This window comes from Haliotis rubra, unplaced genomic scaffold, assembly GCF_003918875.1.
Source record: "Haliotis rubra isolate DU_JTF1 unplaced genomic scaffold, ASM391887v1 Scf75, whole genome shotgun sequence".
NCBI classification, from domain to species: Eukaryota; Metazoa; Mollusca; class Gastropoda; order Lepetellida; family Haliotidae; genus Haliotis; species Haliotis rubra.
Window position 1 is genome coordinate 200,641 of NW_025767468.1, and position 20,649 is coordinate 221,289.

At 37.4% G+C, this 20,649-nt stretch overlaps 1 protein-coding gene across 1 annotated transcript; it reads right to left on the reverse strand.

Annotated features, from left to right (window-relative positions):
* Positions 1 to 4,852: 4,852 nt before the first annotated feature.
* On the reverse strand, positions 4,853 to 18,622 carry LOC124260095 (5'-AMP-activated protein kinase catalytic subunit alpha-2-like). The gene is made up of 16 exons (XM_046694344.1): positions 18,518 to 18,622; positions 14,485 to 14,626; positions 13,908 to 14,001; positions 13,279 to 13,423; positions 12,914 to 13,001; positions 12,174 to 12,243; positions 11,857 to 11,905; positions 10,561 to 10,666; positions 9,920 to 10,025; positions 9,202 to 9,316; positions 8,873 to 8,934; positions 7,904 to 7,943; positions 7,682 to 7,780; positions 7,157 to 7,227; positions 5,804 to 5,869; positions 4,853 to 5,452 (listed from the first exon to the last, which is right to left on the reverse strand). The coding sequence occupies exons 1-16, from the start codon at positions 18,600 to 18,602 to the stop codon at positions 5,237 to 5,239; spliced, it is 1,554 nt and encodes a 517-aa protein (XP_046550300.1). The 5' UTR covers positions 18,603 to 18,622; the 3' UTR covers positions 4,853 to 5,236.
* Positions 18,623 to 20,649: the final 2,027 nt, after the last annotated feature.

Consider the following 20,649-nt stretch of genomic DNA (forward strand, 5'->3'; position numbering starts at 1 on the left):
TTTTACGTGGTCTGTTTTCTATTTCTTTAAAGGTATCTACTATGTTTTGTGTTCTCGGTACATCGTGAACTGTTGTGCTCTTACAGAGACTAGCTATGGCCACTCTCTGCCTCATGGGGTTTTTTTTCTGAAAATAACTGAAATTGTGGGGGTAACTCACACAACCTGTTCAAACACCTTGATATTTCAGTGTACTGTACCTCCATTCTATAACTACCATAGACTCTTTAAGGTCCAGTCCAAAAAACATAGGGTAAAATCAGATGTACAGTCAAAATGTGGATTGAAACAAGGGACAGTGTTACTATATCTTATCTAAACTATAACTAAGAATACCTGCAAGTTCTGATTGGATGTTGATTTTCAGCTCAAGAGCCAGCGAAATCCTGTGTCAAGTTGCACATAAGGGAGATGAAGACATCCCTTAAACATGTTAAAATACAAAGATTTGAAAATATATATCAAATAGATTGGAAATTCAATACAATGGCTAATCAAACATGCTATGAACAAAGACTGAGCTAGTATCAAGTTATGATGTTGCCTACTACAACGTCTCCCCTATTCATGTCATACCAAAAGACAGTAAAGGTCACGCTTGCAGTTAACCCTGTCTGCCACACTGTATTAAGTGGGAAAGAAGGTCTGCCTGGCTCAGTATGAAGTGTCAGAGTTGGCTATCTATGTTAAACTGTGTCGTGGCATCTTGGTGGGCTGGCACGAGAAAACCTACAAGCCATCCCAACACGAGTGCATGAAAAAGACGTGAATGTAATGTGAAACTCCATTTCAAACTCATTATACTCAAGAGGAAAAAACACAGGTGAGCAGTTATAGCCAATCAATTTCAGAAAAAATAAATTGATTTGCAAATCCTGTTTTTTTTGTGTGTTTTGAGAATGCTGTAACTAGTTACAACAGACAACAGAACTCAACTTCAGACTTTATTGTATTATCCTATCTAGCACTTGATATAAAAGCATTTATACATTCCAGTGATTCCACACAAGGAAGCATTTACAATGTTATACCCGATGTATCAAATACAAATACCATAAAACCCAGCATGTCAGGAAAACATTAGAGATGCCAACCCCACAGTGGTGCAGTTAAGAATCTGACCTCCCTAAGATAGAAAAAATATTTAGGAATTTTCCGAACAAATTAGGGATCCCTATAAATTGTTGCACTCAAGGAACAAAACCTTTCAATGCCAATACACATAGCGATCCTTATACAACTGAAACCGGTTTGCAGTACTCGGCAGCAGTGTTTGTGAATGATAAGTGAATAAAATAAACAGTGTGTGGAATTTATCAGGCAGCCTACTCAACTTCCAGATTACTTTCTTGTTCAAACACTTTGAGAACTTCTGTAAATAAAGTGTTATATTTATTTAATCATCATTATTTATAGTCAAACATGATCCTAGCCCTCCAGTAAGTAAGACTACCTATATGTTTGTTATATTTTGAAAAACAAACAATCGGAATGAATTTGGCTTTGTTGGAATGGCAGAATCGACATGCATTTTTCGGGATGATTCCGATAAATTTGGGAGGGTTGGCATCTCTGCAACATTAGCTCTTCCACCAAGAACTTGATTATATCTGCAGTAGAGAAAGTCAGTAAGATTTCAAGGAACATACCTGTATATTGTATACCTGTTGCTTAACATAAACTTTACACTTGCAGAGACAAGTTTACAAAAGCATACTGGTCATCTAATCTTGCTTTTTCCTATGATACAATATATTAATCTTATAAAACTTCAAAAGAAAGAAAGGGATGCAACAATGAACAAAATTTACTTCCAAATGATTCATCACAAATACTTGTTCAATGTTTTCATACATCCAAACTAAATTTAAGTCATGGAATTGTAGATATTACACTTCCCACTAAACAGAAAAACTTAATTGTTATAACAAAATCTTAAAGATCACATACTTGTCTACTCTCAAGTGATGATTGAACTCAATTTTAAACTTGCCCTTCACTACTGCATCAAGAGGCACTGGTGCTGCAGGAAGATCACGTATTTGAGTGAATGTAAATCTATGTTCAGATGTAAGAACTAATTTAAGCCAAACCAGTACATTTCACACCAAACCTCCATGTGGGGAGAGCTCAAGCATATCTGGGCTACTGGATTTAAGAATTTGTAGATGACACATTGAATATATTCTGCTCAATAACATTATCATACAAACAACACTATACACGGATGCCATTTATGAAGTTCCAATCACAGCCTTGATCAAATCAGCCTTAACACATGTACACACTCGGATCCAATGTAGAATTTTCCCACCTCACATCTAATGCTGAGCTGAAAAATATCAGTTGACCTACTCCATGTTAGTATAATAAATACACCTTCCATTGCCAATGACATTTTTCTCACATATTTGAACAATGACTTCAACATGTTCTCAGGAGGACTGTTATCCTATAAACTTTGATCTGGGACTGAAACTGAGACACCATCCTGGTATAATGTGGTAAAACTTTCTAATTCAAATACATAACCAAATTTGATTTTTGAAACAAAATGTTCCAATAACTTAGACCCAAACTTACAAAAACTGCAAATTTCTCTGTCTTGTCAGCTATGGTGGTCAGATTAATGTGGCTTTTTTATTACGGACAAGTCTATCCAAAAATAATAAATTGCAAGTGACATAAACAACTGAAAATATGCTTTTGAAGTCATATTTTCCTCTGTATTTTGTTTTTGAAACTTGCAGCATTTTAAGTTAAAGGGAATCCTGCTCAAATCAACAGAACCACTATGCTACATCTCCTACCATTTGATACATCAGTTATCACAAAGGTACACATTAATTCCTCTCAAAGCTTACATAAGCCTTTCAGATGCCTTGTTCTGTTCTTGAAGACATAAAAAATAAGAAACCTTTTTGCAGCAGCATTTTAATATGCAGTAACAAAATATCAGAAACAAACATGGTTACACTGAACAAAATATATTCTTCATAAATAAAACAATATGCCTGTATAAAAGAATAGCCTTGGGTCCTTTTTTGCATAAATAGCAGAAGCAAAATTGCAGATATTTGCCAATGAAGCATGCTTAATATTAACACAGCTACCATCAATAGAACCAAATTCTTCATTAAAGATGAAATCCCCTCAACATCTAACCTGTCGCTTTGTCACGATTGACAGTTTCATTTTTAGAACCAGCGAATATATACACTACTAAGAAAGACTCAACTATGACAAATTCCTTACAAGCTGCTCCAGACTGAGAGCTTAACTACTTGCTTAAGTCACACAAAATCACTTTCAGATGATCATGTACAAAAAGGCACTACATATCCACAACAGCTGTTTCGCTGCCTGCTCAAAGGCAGTGAGATCATTTACAGTACCTACATTGAATCTGTACATATTTTCAGGATGATAACAAGTAACAACTTCTTATGCAGCAAACATTGCACTAATACAATATGAACACAATCAGTACTAATTCTTCCTGTTCAAAATGCAGTTTGGAGCTTATTTCATGAAATTGCTTAAATGTGAAACGTACAAGTAAATCATTTTGTGTTCAAATAACTGTAAACCTCATCCTCAAAGTTTAATTCATTTTACATTTTAATTCATTTTTCATCATATTATACTGACTTCAAATTTTTTTAAACCGGATAAATACCTCAAAACAAATCTACAAGAAAGAGTTGTTCTCAGACAGGGTTTTACTGGAAGCAGAGAAAGACGCAAATAAATTACAATGAGAACAAAACCAAAAAAAACATGGCTGTTTGAACCATTTAATACTTTAGGTCTCCTTTCCCTAATTCACAGCATGCTGCAACTTACATTTCTATTCTTGTCAGAAATACAAGATCACAGTGTCAGTAGTCGATTTTCATCAATCTCATAAGGAACCCCCCACACGCGTGAACAATTATCACTGCTTCAGTAACACTGATTCCCCCAAAACATATTATCTCAATTCTGTAGATATAAACCTAAACAGACCAAGGCAAATCCCTGCTTCAGATACATGCATCATGCTCTTTTGGAGAATAATTCCAATGTCTGATTATGCTTTGTGATTTTCATACAACTGAATACACAACTTGTCTCTAAAATACAGTCAACACCTCATCTTTCTGGCAAACAAGCAACACTGTTTCCATGTGAATTTCATACAGGTGAATGCACAACTTGTCTCTAAATAACAGTCAACACCTCCTCTCTCTGACAAACAAGCAACACTGTTTCCATGTGTTTACTTCTCACACTCTCGTCACAATCAGCCTACGATAATGCTAACATTATCAAAGCACACAGTCATATGTTAAGCATTACCGTTTCATTTGTGCGAAAAGATCTCTTCTGAGTATAACAATCAATTCTGTACATTTTCAGCCAACTGTTCTCTATCTCAACACCTACTGAGCAACTCTCAGCCTGAGCTTATCCATTCCCAGTGCACCATGTCTATTGTTCAGCATCATTAATACTTCATCAGCTGCAGACACTGAGCTCCTTCGTCAGCCATGAGTACATATGACTGCCATGCAGTATTGTAGTGACAGGTCTATCTTCATAGGGGTGGAAATAACTTTAAAACTCCGGTACAGTGGCACAAGTAAAATCACTTGCCCTGATAATTTTTCCACTATACTGGCCGATTTTGTTGTTGATTTTATAAATAAACAACATAATTAACACTGGAAAGTCAACTGGACACCAGCACAGTGTGATATACAAATTTGCTTTCCCGACAGAAAAAAACACTGGACTGGGGAGTCGGGCAATGGGTTATTTCCACCCCTGCTTCAGAGGGAGTGAGTATGGTTTTATGCCACTTTTAGTAATATTCAAGCAATATTATGGCAGGGGGACACCAGAAATGGGCATAATACATTGCACCCATGTGGGAATCAAACCTGGGTCCTCTGAGTGATTAGCGAATGCTTTAACCACAAGGCTACCCCAATGAGAAGACGCTTTTTATAGAAGCAATCTGTACAGTACTCAATAGCACGTTGCTCATTAAGTAAGAACCAATACTGTTTCAGCGATGTATGATATGCCCTCACTGGGTTGCACACTAACTGGCTCCCTGATTCTGGCAGTCCACTTCATACAGTGGTTAAAATCAGCAACTACACCTCATCATGAACATATGTACTCATGGATGATGGAGGAACACACAATATACAATCCCGTGAAGTACTGACGATGAATGGTTTGTGACTCATCGAGCAAGTGCTGTGATGAGATTGGCACACATCTCGAAGAACTCAAGTGTCTGGTGGCACTGTCCATCTCCCTCCTCGTCAACATCCATCCTCTCGTCTGATATTTGCTCTAGAGTTTCTATGGCATCCATAGTCTGCACTGTAGAAAGACTCTTAAAGTCAAGCAGGAAGCTCTTCTGGTCAACCTGATACAGCTGTAGGCTCATCTTGGTCTGAAAATACATACGTCATTTTAATACTGTAAAAGAGCAGCCCTGTTCATTTCAGTCCATTATATACATTCTTGCTCTTTTAAATAATCCTGCACCCCTCAGTCTCTATATCCACATTAAATTGGAACAATGCTTTTGTGCTGTTTGATGTGTAACAATGCTTAAGCAATATTCCTGCAATAGGATGGCAGCCCTTAAATATCCGAGTCTGGGCCAGATTATCACCTGATTGATTTGTAACCATCCACCCTCACTATCAACCTGTACCCCTTACACACATTATCCACTCCAAACTTTCAGTCCAATTATATCCCCTTAATACTTTCAGCTGACTATCAACACTTGACTTACAAACTTTCCAGAGATTTCATTCTTCTTCCTGACTCGAACATGATAATTGTTGACTATTTTCCATTCCTGTTGACAAAATGAAATGACAAGATGTTATGATCAACTAGTAATTGTGCATCATCAATACAATATCATTTTAATGCAAGAGTTAGCATATCAACTAGCTTGTATTTAAACATAAGACTCTGCATTAAAACTGTTTTCAAAATGAGGATAAGAGAACTTTGAGGCTGAATTCACAGCAACAGGTAAATTTAACCAGACAAAACAAAAATTCACACATTGACACACAATCAGTCAAGAATGTCTGATTGGCTCAATATGCAGTGCTAGGGCTAACGAATACACTATGTGGTGAATATGATACATTATCATGAATATTAACTAATAATGAATAATTATTCACGAATACAATATTGTAGATTGATGTACAATATGGAACCCCATGTTGACAGTTTTGATTTGTCACAGCAATAACCAGTCAATGACACTCAAATTTGTTATGTAAGCAGTACCGCGTACACAGCCTTGGAACTAAATGATACTACTGCAACTAGTACATATTCCATTACTGCATATCTCACACAAAATCAAGTTCAAGTAAAACATGCCCCCATTGTTAATATTCTGTTCTGGTTCGAATAACTTAATTGAATTCATGAAGGGCTACGGTTCGATTCACCGAATATGCAAATGAATCGTTATAGCCTTAATATGCACCCTATCATTTAGAGATATACAAGGGATACTGGGTGCATATTTTAGAAATCCCTACAACGCTTTTCTTTGGTTAGTAAGAGGTGCTACAAAATGTCAATTACAGTGTAATCTAAATGCTGTAGATGCTTAATATCACATCTTGATGAGAACAATTATGGTAGATATGCATGCAAGACAGATCTCTGTCCTCCTATACACACAATGTAGCAGAATATACGAAGAGTTACCACTGGTTATTATCAAGATGATTCATGTTCAAAGCTACAAGATCATAACTCCATTCTAGAATGAGTGAGTGAGTGAGATTAGTTTTACGCCACACTCAGCAATATTCCAGCTATATGGAAGCGGTCTGTAAATAATCGAGTCTGGACCAGACATTCCAGTGTTCAACAGCATGAGCATCGATCTGCGCAACTGGGAACCGATGACATGTGTCAACCAAGTCAGCGAGCCTGACCACCCGATCCCGTTAGTCGCCTCTTACGACAAGCATAGTCGCCTTTTGTGGCAAGCATGGGTTGCTGAAGACCTATTCTACCCCGGATCTTCACGGGTCTCATTCTAGAATGATCTAACAGAAGGGATATAATTGTAACAGTAAGGTATGTAAAGTGATAGCACAAAACTCACAAAGTTCAGTGATTTCATAGCTCTAAAGACTTCATGCATAATATCTTGTGGCTTGCTCTGTGACCGAATACCTGAAAGAAATCCAATTGAAACAATTACAATTGTCATAAAATATATGGAAGTGCCAGTGTTAGTGATAATGCTAGTTTTAACATTATGTGTGTGTTTTAAAATGCACTCAATACGATTGAACCTAAACAACCACAGCATGTAATTAAAGGAGTCAGAACCAGACTATCTAGTGATTGATATTATGAGCAATGATTCACTCTGTTGTCGACATATTCATCATCACCAGCATTTAGGGACCAACTATAGTAAGGACTCCCTATATGTTCCCAGTATAATACCATCCTGCAACTAGCAATTTAACTCCTTAATTATAATCATTAAAAGAATTATCTTCACTGGACAATGTACACATGAATTTGATCCTTCAGACAAGGAATAGGCGTGTCCAGGTTCATCATATTGAAACTTTCAATGAATCATTTCCCCCATAAGAATTAAGTTAATCCGACATACCCAGATGCCATTTGGCTTTTTTTGGTGCAGGCTGTACAGGCCTCTGTCCTGATGGCGGACTTTTGACTGGATCTAATGTGTGGGTCACATCCTTTATTTCTGAAATAGGTACAAAGTGATTACAGCTCGAAACTAACATACCAACTAAAACTATAAGATCATGCTCACTGATTTAATTTACACCAACATTTTGACAATTACAAGAAGATAAGGGTCACCAACCTGGCATTCGTTCTGGGTGAGGTTTCATAGGACTAGAGGCCTGGAATATACAGAACACAACATACCTTTAATTCAGTTATGAGATGAGAAGCTAATCACACATCCTGTAGCTTAATGTTGCAGTTATGTAAGCATGGACTGAGGGAATGAATGGATGACTGCCGCTGTCAACAAAGTTACTCCAGACTTAACAACACCTACCTAGTGGCAGACATAGGTGCAACATATATGTTATAAGGAAGGATGACACATGGATCAGACAATGACTCTTACAGACTCACTTCAGACCAGGCATTTATTTAAGACTTTAAATCATATGACCCTGGAAGGCTAATCACTATTTAGGAATTTTTTTAAGTTCTTATTTTCAAAAAAATTCAGAAACATTTCGACACTAGTGAGTGAGTTAAGCGGCTGTCAGTAAATAATCAAGTCTGGACCAGACAATCGAGTGGTCAACATCATGAACATTGAACCACACAATTGGGATATGATGACATGTGTCAACCAAGTCAGCAAGCCTGACCACCCGATCCCGTTAGTTGCCTCTTACAACAAGCATGGGTTACTGAAGATCAATTCTAACCTGGATCTTCACGGGTCCATTTTGACACTAACTTCAACTTGCACTCAATGCAATAATGTGAGATAACATTAATCTAATCATTAAAGCCTTTCCTCTATATTCCTTCTATGATTAGTAAACTAATAATAATAATAAGTTAGGCATTTCTATAGCGCCTTAATCTAGAAAACTGCTCAAAGGCGCGCTTAGTTGTACACTCTCTTGAACATGAAGGTTTTCAGTTCAGATCTGAAACTTGTGATGTTGGTGTTGTCACGTAAGTAGGCTAAAAGTTTGTTCCACAAAACAGCTCCTGCTTTGCAGAATGTTCTGTCTCCGTGTGTGAGAAATATATGTCACCTTACAAAGCCATAGTATAAAAACAGCCTCATGTAACAACTCACCAGGAATGACTCTGGAGGCGGGGAAGAGGCAAGGTAGAATTCTTTCATCTCTGTTTTAGAAGCTGAAGAGTGAGGATGTAAACAATACATTAATCGTAATGGCAGATTAAAATCAGTTAAAATGGCAAAACTGTGGGGCCTCTTTAGAAAATGCAAGAGGCATGAGTCATTTTTTCTTGATTTCATTCTCAAAACGATATTAAGCAGCTTACAGAGTTCACTGCACTATTTAGATATTACATCTGAATGCCTCTGACTTTATGTAATATCAGTATATTACAAGCTACATTTTGGTCATCATTACATGCATGCTTCGGAGGCTGACTTACTTTCATCTGCAAACCTCTGATTGTCTATAATGAGATTGTAGGCGATAGCCAGTTGGTCGTGTGGGTCCCCACTCAGGATAGCCCTCTGAACGTCCAGCTCATCTACGTTGAATTTCTATCAAATGAAAGGTTTCATTTCAAAAACTCTTTACAAACAGAGAGTCATGGATAATGTGATTTGTGGGGGGAAAAACACACAAACCTCAAACACCATTTTACATACAAAATTACAAGTTGTTATATTAAGATTAGTTTTAAAAGTAATTTCCTGAGAAATAAAGACACAATTATATGAACATTTCTATGATGAGAGAAGACTAATCTTTCATCATACAGTCCACATTCAGTGGTTTCAGGATTACAGAAGCAAAAGAGAGTGGACAAATTGTTTCAAATATGCAATACAGATAATTTTGTTTATTGTTTAATGCCACACTCAGCACTATTCCAGTTATATGACTCTGTAAACAATCAAGTCTGGACCAAACAATCCAGTGATCAACAGCATGAGCATCAGATTTAGGATACAATGATATGTGTCAACCAAGTCAGCGAGTCTGACCACCTGATCCCATTAGTTGCCTCTTACAACAAGCATGGGTTTGCGAAGACCAATTCTAACCTGTATCTTCACAATATGTGATAATTATGGACATGACATGGATTACAGTTGCCCACCAAACCTAGTTCAGACTAGTGTGAATACTCCCATACTTACATCACAAACTTCTCTGATGACATCCAGATCCACTATAGAGGCATCCTGGTCGTTCGGAGATGGAAACAGGTACCCAGCCAGATCTTTCTTGAACCACTCATGATCCCTAAATTCATTTCACATATCATATACAAACAAATTATAGTGGAAAAGAAACCTATAAATCAGCAATACTAGATGCTAGGAGCAGATTCTTGTGTTTTTAAACATTTAAGATGTATCAAGTTCAAGATTTACTGCTAGATAATATGTACCCAGTGAGTGGGTGGGTATTAAAATTAAATTTGCTGCAGAAAGTAACAAAATCAGGTAGCAAATTATTGCAACTGAAACATAAAAATAAAAAAATCATGAAATACTCATATATGGCTAAACTGAAGTAGTAAATGTGATGGAAGGTTGTGAGACAGACAACAATCATTCCTGCATCTCCCTCCACTTTGTAACATAGAATAATGATACAAATATACTCGAAGTATGTACAATATGATTCACCATTCACAGAGTGTAATATTAAATGACTCTACTTGCCAGCTAACAAGAGTTATGTCCCTTACATCAGCTTCCACTTAAGTTATCTGTAAACCATGTACAGATCAGCTCACACAAAGTGTCTCAGTCAGTGGGAGATGCACACTTACCTGATGTCTTGTATTGTTGCTCTCTTGAGAGGGTCTACTTGTAGCATATGGCACAATAAGGACACAACATCCTTGCTGAGATATTCAGGGATGGCGAAGAGGCCAGCTGAAAGTTATTCAAGTGAGTGAATTTCCTGAAGTTGTGTTTAATGCTTTCACAGTATTAAAGTTTAATCTTCACAATTTTAAAGTTTCACATGGAAGGCAAGCCCAAGTGATACAGGTCTAAGAAGCATACCACATTTTTATGGACACTTAGATTAACAGAAAATGTTACAAAACACCACTGTTATTGTTTATCAATCTATCAATACATGTAAGTATAAACATAGGTATATGTAAGCATATTTTTAGCCATTTAGCATTTAACTCTCTTATATATGAACTCAACAAGAAGACAAAGTCATCAATATCCCCCGCAATGGCAAAATACTCTTCATGATTATGTCTACGAGTTATGATTATGTCAAATATTTAGGTGTGTATATAGAAAAGTGGAAGGAGAGTATTGAAAGGTTTTTAAAGTTCTGCTCCAGAAAGGAGCACTACCACCAGTTTCAGGCTAAGTCAAACTTGTTGCCATGGAAATGCCAAAAATATTTTATTCAGAAATCCAAAACTACCAAAAGGCACCAGTACACCACCAGACCAATCTATGTGCCAAGTTTGGTGAAGAAACATTTAACGGTTTTAGAGTTCTGCTCCGGAAAAGAGCACTACCACTAATTTCAGTTTTAGTCAAACTTGTTGCCATAGAAATGCCAGTACACCAAAAATATTTTATTCAGAATTCCAAAACTACCACCAAAAAGGCACCAGTACACCACCAGACCAATATATGTACCAAGTTTGGTGAAGAAATAGTGAATGGTTGTAGAGTTCTGCTCACGAAAAGAGCAAAACCACCAATTTCAGTCTAAGTCGAACTTGTTGCCATGGAAATGCCAAAAATATTTTATTCAGAATTCCAAAACTACCAAAAGGCAATATTTTAGGTTTGGTGAAGAATATTGAACGGTTTTAGAGTTCTGCTCCAGAAAAGAGCACTACCACTAATTTCAGTCAAAGTCGAACTTGTTGCCATGGAAATGCCAAAAATATTTTATTCAGAATTCCAAAACTACCAAAAGGCACCAGTACACCACCAGATCCATGTATGTGCCAAGTTTGGTGAAGAAATATTGAACGGTTTTAGAGTTCTGCTCCGGAAAAGACAAATGTGCACGGACGGACGGACTCCATTTTAATACCCCCGCAAAACGCATTGCGGGGGATAATGAAAAGTTCTCTACTTACATTTGATCTTCCGGAATAGTGTAGGGACGTGTTCATCATCAAATGGTAACTGAAATAGACAAGATTAATTAATCAAATCGCAGAGTCATCAAATTATTCTTCCAACATGATCTATACAACTGCACCATTGGCAGTGTATGTTATAGTTATTTTCCATGCTGAGTATACATACACAATCTGTGATGATTATACACTTGTAACAGTTAAACACTGATTCAATAGTACCATGATCATAGCACTGACACTGAATTATGAACTGAAACATTTCTGGTGCTCCAGCATGTATATGTTCACTTGTACACACTGAGTCCACTTACCGTTCCACACAGCAAGGCATACAGAATAACACCACAGCTCCAGATATCCACCTCTGGACCAGCGTATAGCCTGAAAACAATGTTGCATATAGCCTGAAAACAATGTTATAATACAGGGGTGTGTCCACAGTTTTGAAACATTTACATGAGTGAGTGAGTGAGTGAGTGAGTGGAGTGAGTGGGAGGGAGTGAGTGAGTGAGTGAGTGAGTGAGTGAGTGAGGAGGAGTGAGTGAGTGAGTGAGTGAGTGAGTGAGTGAGGTGAGTGAGTGGAGTGAGTGAGTGAGTGAGTGAGTGAGTGAGTGAGTGAGTGAGTGAGTGAGTGGAGTGGAGGAGTGAGTGAGAGTGAGTGAGTGGTGAGTAATGCCACTTTGAATAGTATTTCAGTTGTTTCATGTGCTGTCAGACTGACGTGTGAGGATAACCCGAAGCGATGCAAGGCATAGACATTTTACCTCTTTGAACTCATGAGCATCGGTATGGTGCTGACTGGCCAAAAAAACAATCACAGTGAGCAAGCACCCATGTCAGAGAAGAGACATGAATGACCTGAGGAATGAGTGAGAATGGTGTTGAGTTGCTTAGTTTTAGCAATATTCCTGAAATATCACTGTGGGGACACCAGAAATAGACAACATCCAGACTTAGAATGAAATGGGAGACAGGCCATGCCAAACAGCCTCACATTTAAAGTTATTCCAATAACTGTTGGTAATCAATTAAAAAGGATCATGTGACTTACTTTCCTGAGATAACTTCAGGAGCAGCGTAATTCGGAGAGCCGCAGCTTGTCCGCAAAAACTCTCCATCATGCATCATGTTAGACAAACCTGCAATTAATCAAATAAATGATGCATTTGATGAAATTTATTCAACTAGGTCAGTCTTTATCAGGGACCCTCATTATATTTTCACACTGAATAATAACATGGTGGCATATTTCTACAATTTGTTTAAAACCTCCAAAATATTTACATGAAATTTGAATGAACATTTGACATGGCATCTACCATGTCTACCAAATTTCAAGCAAAATCAGCAAGACCAGAAATGTTGGAATTTGATTGAAAGCGACATATACAGCCTCTCTGCTTCGACATTACCTACCGAAGTCTGCTATTTTAACATTGGTGTTCTGGTCTAACAGCAAGTTTTCAGGTTTGAGATCCCTGTGCACCACCATGTGTCGATGACAGTAGTCCACCCCAGATATAATCTGCTGGAAGAACCTCCTTGCCTCTGCATCCTTTAGCTGAAACAAAACACCAGGTGTAAGCTACTTTTGTTTAAAGCTTCAGATAAGTTAATGCAGTCACTTGACTACCAGTCATGTGAGCTGAAAATTACCCAGGTCCTAGACATTTACTGATTTAGCGATTTCCCACTAACTGAAAGTGAAAGTGAAAGATAATGGCACAGTGCTAATGCTGATCTTAATCAGATCAGAGAATCTATTGGATTTGGAACCAGAAATGGCAGCTCCTGCCAGGGGGACATAACTCTACACGGTGGAAAGTGGTAGCAGCCAAAAAAGACAACCAATTAGCAATGCCATAGTACTGTTTGAGTCAATTTCGTAATGACACTGATACAAAGATTGCCTGTATATTATGATATCCTCATTAAGCCCACTGAAACTCAATATAGTAACAAGATTAGTGCTATGTCCTCTCCTTTTGTGACTATAACTACAGCAGTTTCTTATTTTGATCCAACACTGACAGTGTGTAACTTACCCTGCCATGCTTGACGATGTAATCAAACAGTTCACCGCCAGCCACATATTCCATGACCATGAAGATGTCAGTTGGGGTGCTCATCACCTGGTATCTGGGTAATCACAAACGTAATCTACCATGTACTGATACTCATATTTGTATTCAAGTTTCAAATCAAATCAATATTTCTTGCATTCAATATAGAAATTGGGTATACCTTGCAATGATACCTCAACATTATGGTAGTATGTTGAAGTTGTGAGGGACATCAATGCACATGATCATGGTTGCAGTATCAGTGATTAATATTGGGGGCTAAAAGCATTAAGACGTCTTCAAAATTCAATGAATGTCTTTGAGTGAGTATGGTTTTACGCCACTTTAGCAATATTTAGCAATGTCCCCAGCCATTATCACGGCAGGGGACACCAGAAATGGGCTTCACAGAATCAAACATTGCACTAATGTGGGGATTCGAACCCGGGTCTTCAGTGTTATGAGCCGAAAGCTTTAACCACTAGTCTACCCCAGCCCCAATGTCTTAGAGGAAGAAGCAATCTGAATGCCTGCAGCACATCACTTTCTTCTGACTTACAGTTTGATTATATGAGGGTGTCTGAAGAGTTTGAGATTCTGAATCTCTCTCCTGATTTTCCCCACAACATCGAGACTTTTAATTTTCTGCCTGTTTAAAATCTTCACAGCTACCTTGTGACCAGTAAGATGATGGGTGGCAACTGGAAAACAAAAACACCAGTGTAAGTACCTGTGTTCATAAACATGATAAACATACTCTTATTATGTTGATGTGCTTCAAGTAAAGATATGATCTCTATTCCACATTGAACCAGAGTTGTTTATTTTTTATTTTTACATTCAGAGGCCCAGATAAGCTGCGTATCCGGGTAAAATACGCATAGAATTACGCATTGAAAAATAATTGTTGCGTACCAATTACGCATTTAAAATGTTAGATACGCAGAAAGTTTAAAACAAATGCGTACGGAATATATTTTTAAAAATCGCTCGCGTAATGAAAAAGACATCAATTGCTATCAAGTTGTACTGTTAGCATAGGACAAGTGTTGTACTGTTAGTATAGGACAAGTGTTGTATTGTCAGTATAGGATGAGTGATTTTTTTAATGAAATTATTTCCATTATATTTAAGTTGGTTTTGATTAGGTATGACATAAGGCAGAACATACCTGCTTAGTAAACTCACTCAATGGCATATACTTAGGTGAGTAAAATGACTAAAATACGCACATATTTGAAAGCAGTGGGTAAAGGAAAATGAAATACCCACTCAACATTCATAATACCCACTCCAAAAATATACAGTGGGTACAGTACCCACATGAGCTAAATCTTATCTGGAGCTCTGACATTAACAAAGTACACTGTAAGGTTTATAACCACTACAAATTGGGAGACACTTATTTTGATCATCATGTCTATGGCCAGTATTTAGAATCATCCAATTTTGTTACTGTAGATTAGAGTAACAGATATTTTTTAGCCATTGAATATTAACTATGTTTTCTTTTACATTGGGCATTGTGAGTTTTCTTTGGAACCAGTAACTATAAGGTTTTGCAAACTGATAAGTAGACAATGCTTACAACATATAACATACTAACTCAATACAAACATCTACTCAACATGGAATTCATCTGTTATGAATGTAAATGTCAATCATGTCTAGGTACTTGTACATATTATGAAATACTATCCTGCGGACATGACACATGACGTGTCACAACAAAGCCATGTGCTATGTATATTATGTACACTGGTATTGCCTTTATATTAATAGATACTACAAAGAGTCCTCCATTATTTTGTTAGTCCAATAAATCTAGTATTGTGCCCTGAAATACATATCATAATTATGTCAACATACTATAGATGTTCAATAGAAATGTACTGGCAAGCACGGATAAAAAGTAATGTCCAATAATCATAAAACTATCAACTAAAACATTAATGTTTAAATCACACACCATTTATGCTTTAGGTGAGGAGAGGTGTTATGAGGTTCTACACTGTTCAACGTTGCAGTCAAGGAAAACAACAAGTACCATCTTTTCACATTGTCTGGAACAAAGCAGCCAGTGATTGTACCAGACTTGACTTTCCACTCTCAACAGACCTTTATCCGCTATACTACAAACTACAGATTTGATGCATGTCAGGACACATTGCAGGGACATAAAACACATAGATTTCTATATTTCAAACATTCGCTTCATAATCACGCACTGTACAGTGTTTTGTATCCTTATATCAGCTGAAGATACAGTCGAACACCGTTGTGTCAAACTCTGATAACTCGATATCTCGGTTGTCCCGATATAATTCCTCGGTCCCGGCAAAATCCTTCTTCATTATTTATCATTATTTGAACACTTCAACTCGATACGGATGTGTCGATATTTCGGATATCTCGATATGATTTCATGGTCCCGACAAGCAAAATTACCCTTTTAACTCAATATTTGCACGTAAAGTCGATATACACCTACCTTTCTCGGACAAGTATCCATCTGAACTGTGACTGTCTCCACGTGTTTACACACACGCTGCGGCATGAATCAAAGGTAGCGGTAGTGTAAGCTAATTAAGGCTAATTGAGTTGTAGGTGTCACTTGTTTGTTTATCTAACTAGGATGTACTCCCAATTTCAACTTAACACTCCTGATAACGGATTATAGTATCGAATCAAAACATAGTGAGAATCTGATCAGGGACTTGTGTCGTCACGTGACAAGCAATTGATTGTTGAGAAATGCGGATTAGGATTATTGTGTTGTGGGTGGGAAACAAAGTAAAGAACAAATAACTGTTCTTGTTGCCTCAAACCAAATGCCTCAGCACCAAATGCCCGTCAGTTAAAACTTTCTGATTTCTTCACTTCGTTTGTGGAGTAAATCCAACTTTTGTATATTTCAAAATGGACACTATGACGAGATTACCAAGTGTATTTGCGATCTCTGTGAGGACAAATAAATAATAGACATGCAATCTACTGTTTTCTTTCATGTTGGTATGTGACGATATGCCCAACTCGGATGTGTCGATATTCGGATAAGTCAATATTTTTCCTGGTCCCGTAAATCTTGAGACAACAGTGTTCGGCTGTATACTCAAACTTTCTATTTAATGAGTGACTTTACTCTTATGCCACTTTTAGCAATGTTAGCAAGTTCCAGAGAGAGATTTCCAGAGAGAGAGTTCCAGAGTTCCAGAGAGAGAGAGAGAGAGAGAGAGAGAGAGAGAGAGAGAAGAGACACCAGAAATGGGTTTCACACATTGTACCCATGTGGGGAATTGAACCTGGGTCTTTTGCGTGAAGAGCGATTACTTTAACCACTAGGCTACACCACTGCCCCCCTGAAACATTGTGTTATAGTTGATGGTAAACATAAGGTTCATAGGTTATCATTCTTAGTGATCATGTGGTACCCTCCTGACCCAGAATATTGTGATATTAAACTCCCTGAACAAACTAGGCCAGGTATTTTTTTTAATTATTAAAGTGCAGAAGTTCTCCCCATGTGAACAGATTGCATGGGGAGTCATCATAGTAAATTATGAAAATTCAATGGATGGATAGGTGGGTTAGTGATATTATTCAGATGACTTACACTCAGTGATTGCAATGCGTGTGATGCTACAATATATTTTAATTACCGATACATTCTGTACTGATTCAAAATTCCTTGCCCTGTATTCAGAGGATCAAGTGACTTTCTACACTGTTACGTCTATTACACAGAAACTCTTTGCACCCAAAGAAAATTTGGTCAAAATCATACTCTCATATATTTTGTAATCTACTATTGTATATCATTGTAGAACTGCTAAACTGCAAGCTTGAAACTGAATAAGTATGTGACACTATTATGATCCACACTGCCATTAGCAAGATTGCGGTGCAAAAATATTGCTTCCAAACTAACACAGTCCTTTAAGCAAACTATTTCCAAACTATGGAACTTCATAATGGTTGAAAATATGGTGCAATAACTACAGATAAATGTACACATATCTTATTACCATGAATTGCAGGACAAATTGGAAAAAAAACACGTCTGAATCAGGAATATTAATACTAATAGTGCCCTATTTATGCACTGATGACACTATATTGTAAACAACGTTAATACAAAATAGTATGTGGATATTATTTCGCAACAACAGGCAAACAGTAATTATTCAAACCTACGTGTTTTCATGGGGACGTTTTTTTCCAATGTCAACCTCTCGACTTAAACATGTTTTTCTCAAAACAAGCCATATTACTACCCTACATAGCACAAAATAAATTAACACGTCACAAGTTTCCTTCGGCTGCAATATTATGACAGTCAACAGTGTTTTAATATTTTTGCAGTGAAATATTCAAATATCGTTATTTGGAATCCAACGTAAAAATGCATCACACGTGAAACCGTATACATGTTCTCGACATTGCAGCCGCAAGGTTATTGATCGAAAGATCTCGCGAGTCAAGGCTGTTTACAAAATCTAGGCGCACGCGACTTGTCCTAGTAAGGCTATGAATGCACGGCATTGTCAGATGACACATTGGTAAAAATTGAAAAGTTTGCATCAAATACTCACTTTTTACTTTGCCAAAGGTGCCAACACCAAGTGTTTCACCTAAAATATAATGCCCAATTTTCACTTGTGGACCCTTCTCCGCCATGTTGGAGAGCTTGTCATAAACATGACGTCATGTAGCGACTGAAGCTTATCATTGGTCCATCTCGACCAGAACCCGGATATTAAAACGTCAACATCAACAACACGTGCTCGTTATGGAGTTCTAACGGTACACCCTAAACAGACAAATATATTGTAAACAAATATATAAAACACTCGTATTTAATATATTTTATGCGTTTATTTAGTTCTTGATTGTTTTAATATACATATCTAATTGTTATTTTGTTGTGTTTACCAAATATTTTAAACGATTAAATTTCCATCCAAATTTTATGATGTAAGGTATGAGGCGCTATGTTTTTCCTAAAATGTGTGTATTGCATGAACTACTACGAATGTGTTGTCCGTAAATGTTTGATTGTGTCAAGACAACAAAGCAACTTAAATAGCTACTTTCTTTACCTATTGGGTTTGTAAGGACAACGAAGTATATTATGTGAGGCTGGATGTTGTTATTGAGGCCGGAGAGAATGAAAGTCTTACAATCAATTTATTACGGCTATATACTCGTTGTACACAATCGCACGAAAGTGAAAACGAAGACAAGTGTAACTTATATCATATTGTTTTCATTAACCATTAACAACATTTCTAATCTTCGTACTAACACAATTCACAGAACATGTATATTGTAAAAGACCTAGCTTTTTATTCTCTTGGACAAGACATTATGTGTCTGTTTGATCAGGGATAATCTACAACGTTATATAGTCTCCCTGGTTTGATGGAGAAGGAAATGGCCCTTGCAAAAATTACAGCTGAGCGTTTGGTGAACGTTGCCCTAGGTTTAATGAAAATTACCTATTTGGGGAGACAAAATACACCTATTTTCAAAAGAAAAATGACCTCAGATCTGACGCATATTTTAGCAATGTTGTAGCCAGACCCGACGAAAACGGACAATTCCTTCACACGTCGTAGCTAGGTAACGACTGGATTACTCATGACAGTCCTGATACTTGAAGTTATGCCGGTACATGGTCTCTGATTTGTGCTTATCAATATATATGTTTGACTGCCAGATTTAATTATATGTACACGACCTCCTCCAAAACATTGCTGATCATAGCACATCGGCAATCATTCACTCGCTCATCAAATTAATTTAATGGGGCAAAAGATTGACGGTGCGAATTCATTCATTTACACACGTCACTCACTGATCGTGGCGTCAAATGTGCACTCGATATCAACAGAGCTCCACATGGCGCGATATGTTGGCCTTTAGTATATCGAAAGTGAACTGAATGTGCCACGCGATGCTTTATATTATAGCGGTGGTCTGTAAATAATCTGGTCTGGGCCAGACAATCCAGTGATCAACCACATGAGCATCAATCTACGCAATTTGGAATTTGGATATGAAGACACGTCAACCAAGTCTGCGAGCCTGACCACCCGATCCCGTTCGTCGCCTCTCACGACACGCATGCTGAAAACCAGGGGCGGTGGGGTAGCCTAGTAGTTAAAGCGTTCGCACGTCACGCCAAAGACCTGGGTTTGATTCCCCACAAGGGTACAATGTGTGAAGCCCAATTCTGGTGTCCCCGTTGTGATATTGCTGGAATATTGCTACAAGCGGCTTAAAAGTAAACTAAACTAAACCTCACTCACTCACTCACTCCTGAAGGCCAATTCTAACCAGGATCTTCACGGGTTTACATGTTGTAAGACTATTACATATGTTTACTTTACGCATGTCCAATTTTTATAATCAAATACGTCTGTTCGTCCTCTCATCCATTGAAAATGTGCCAGTATTTGCCTGAATAATTATATACTATATATACATCGATGGACACACAAAACAAAATGTGTAAGACATTTGTTTGATATATTCTGAGCTAATTTCTATCTTCAAATGGAGAAAACTAGTTTTCTTCACATATATAGTGTATAGCAATGCTGCTTATTTGGAACCGGATTTGGGTACAACAACCAATGTCTCGAAACTGGATTAAGAAATGATCGGGTTCTGTCTACTATATATTGAATGCACTGTAGCGTGCGAACAAGGAGAACCAGTT

What these genes read in the sequence shown, in the direction of transcription:
- LOC124260095 (XM_046694344.1), bottom strand. Translation starts at nt 18,602, where the DNA reads ATGGCGGAGAAGGGTCCACAAGTGAAAATTGGGCATTATATTTTAGGT. An exon ending in CCTGAAGTTATCTCAGGAAA is followed by an intron (nt 12,244 to 12,913) that starts GTAAGTCACATG and finishes CATTGTTTTCAG; the next exon opens with GCTATACGCTGGTCCAGAGG. An exon ending in ATGCCTTGCTGTGTGGAACG is followed by an intron (nt 11,906 to 12,173) that starts GTAAGTGGACTC and finishes TGTCTATTTCAG; the next exon opens with TTACCATTTGATGATGAACA.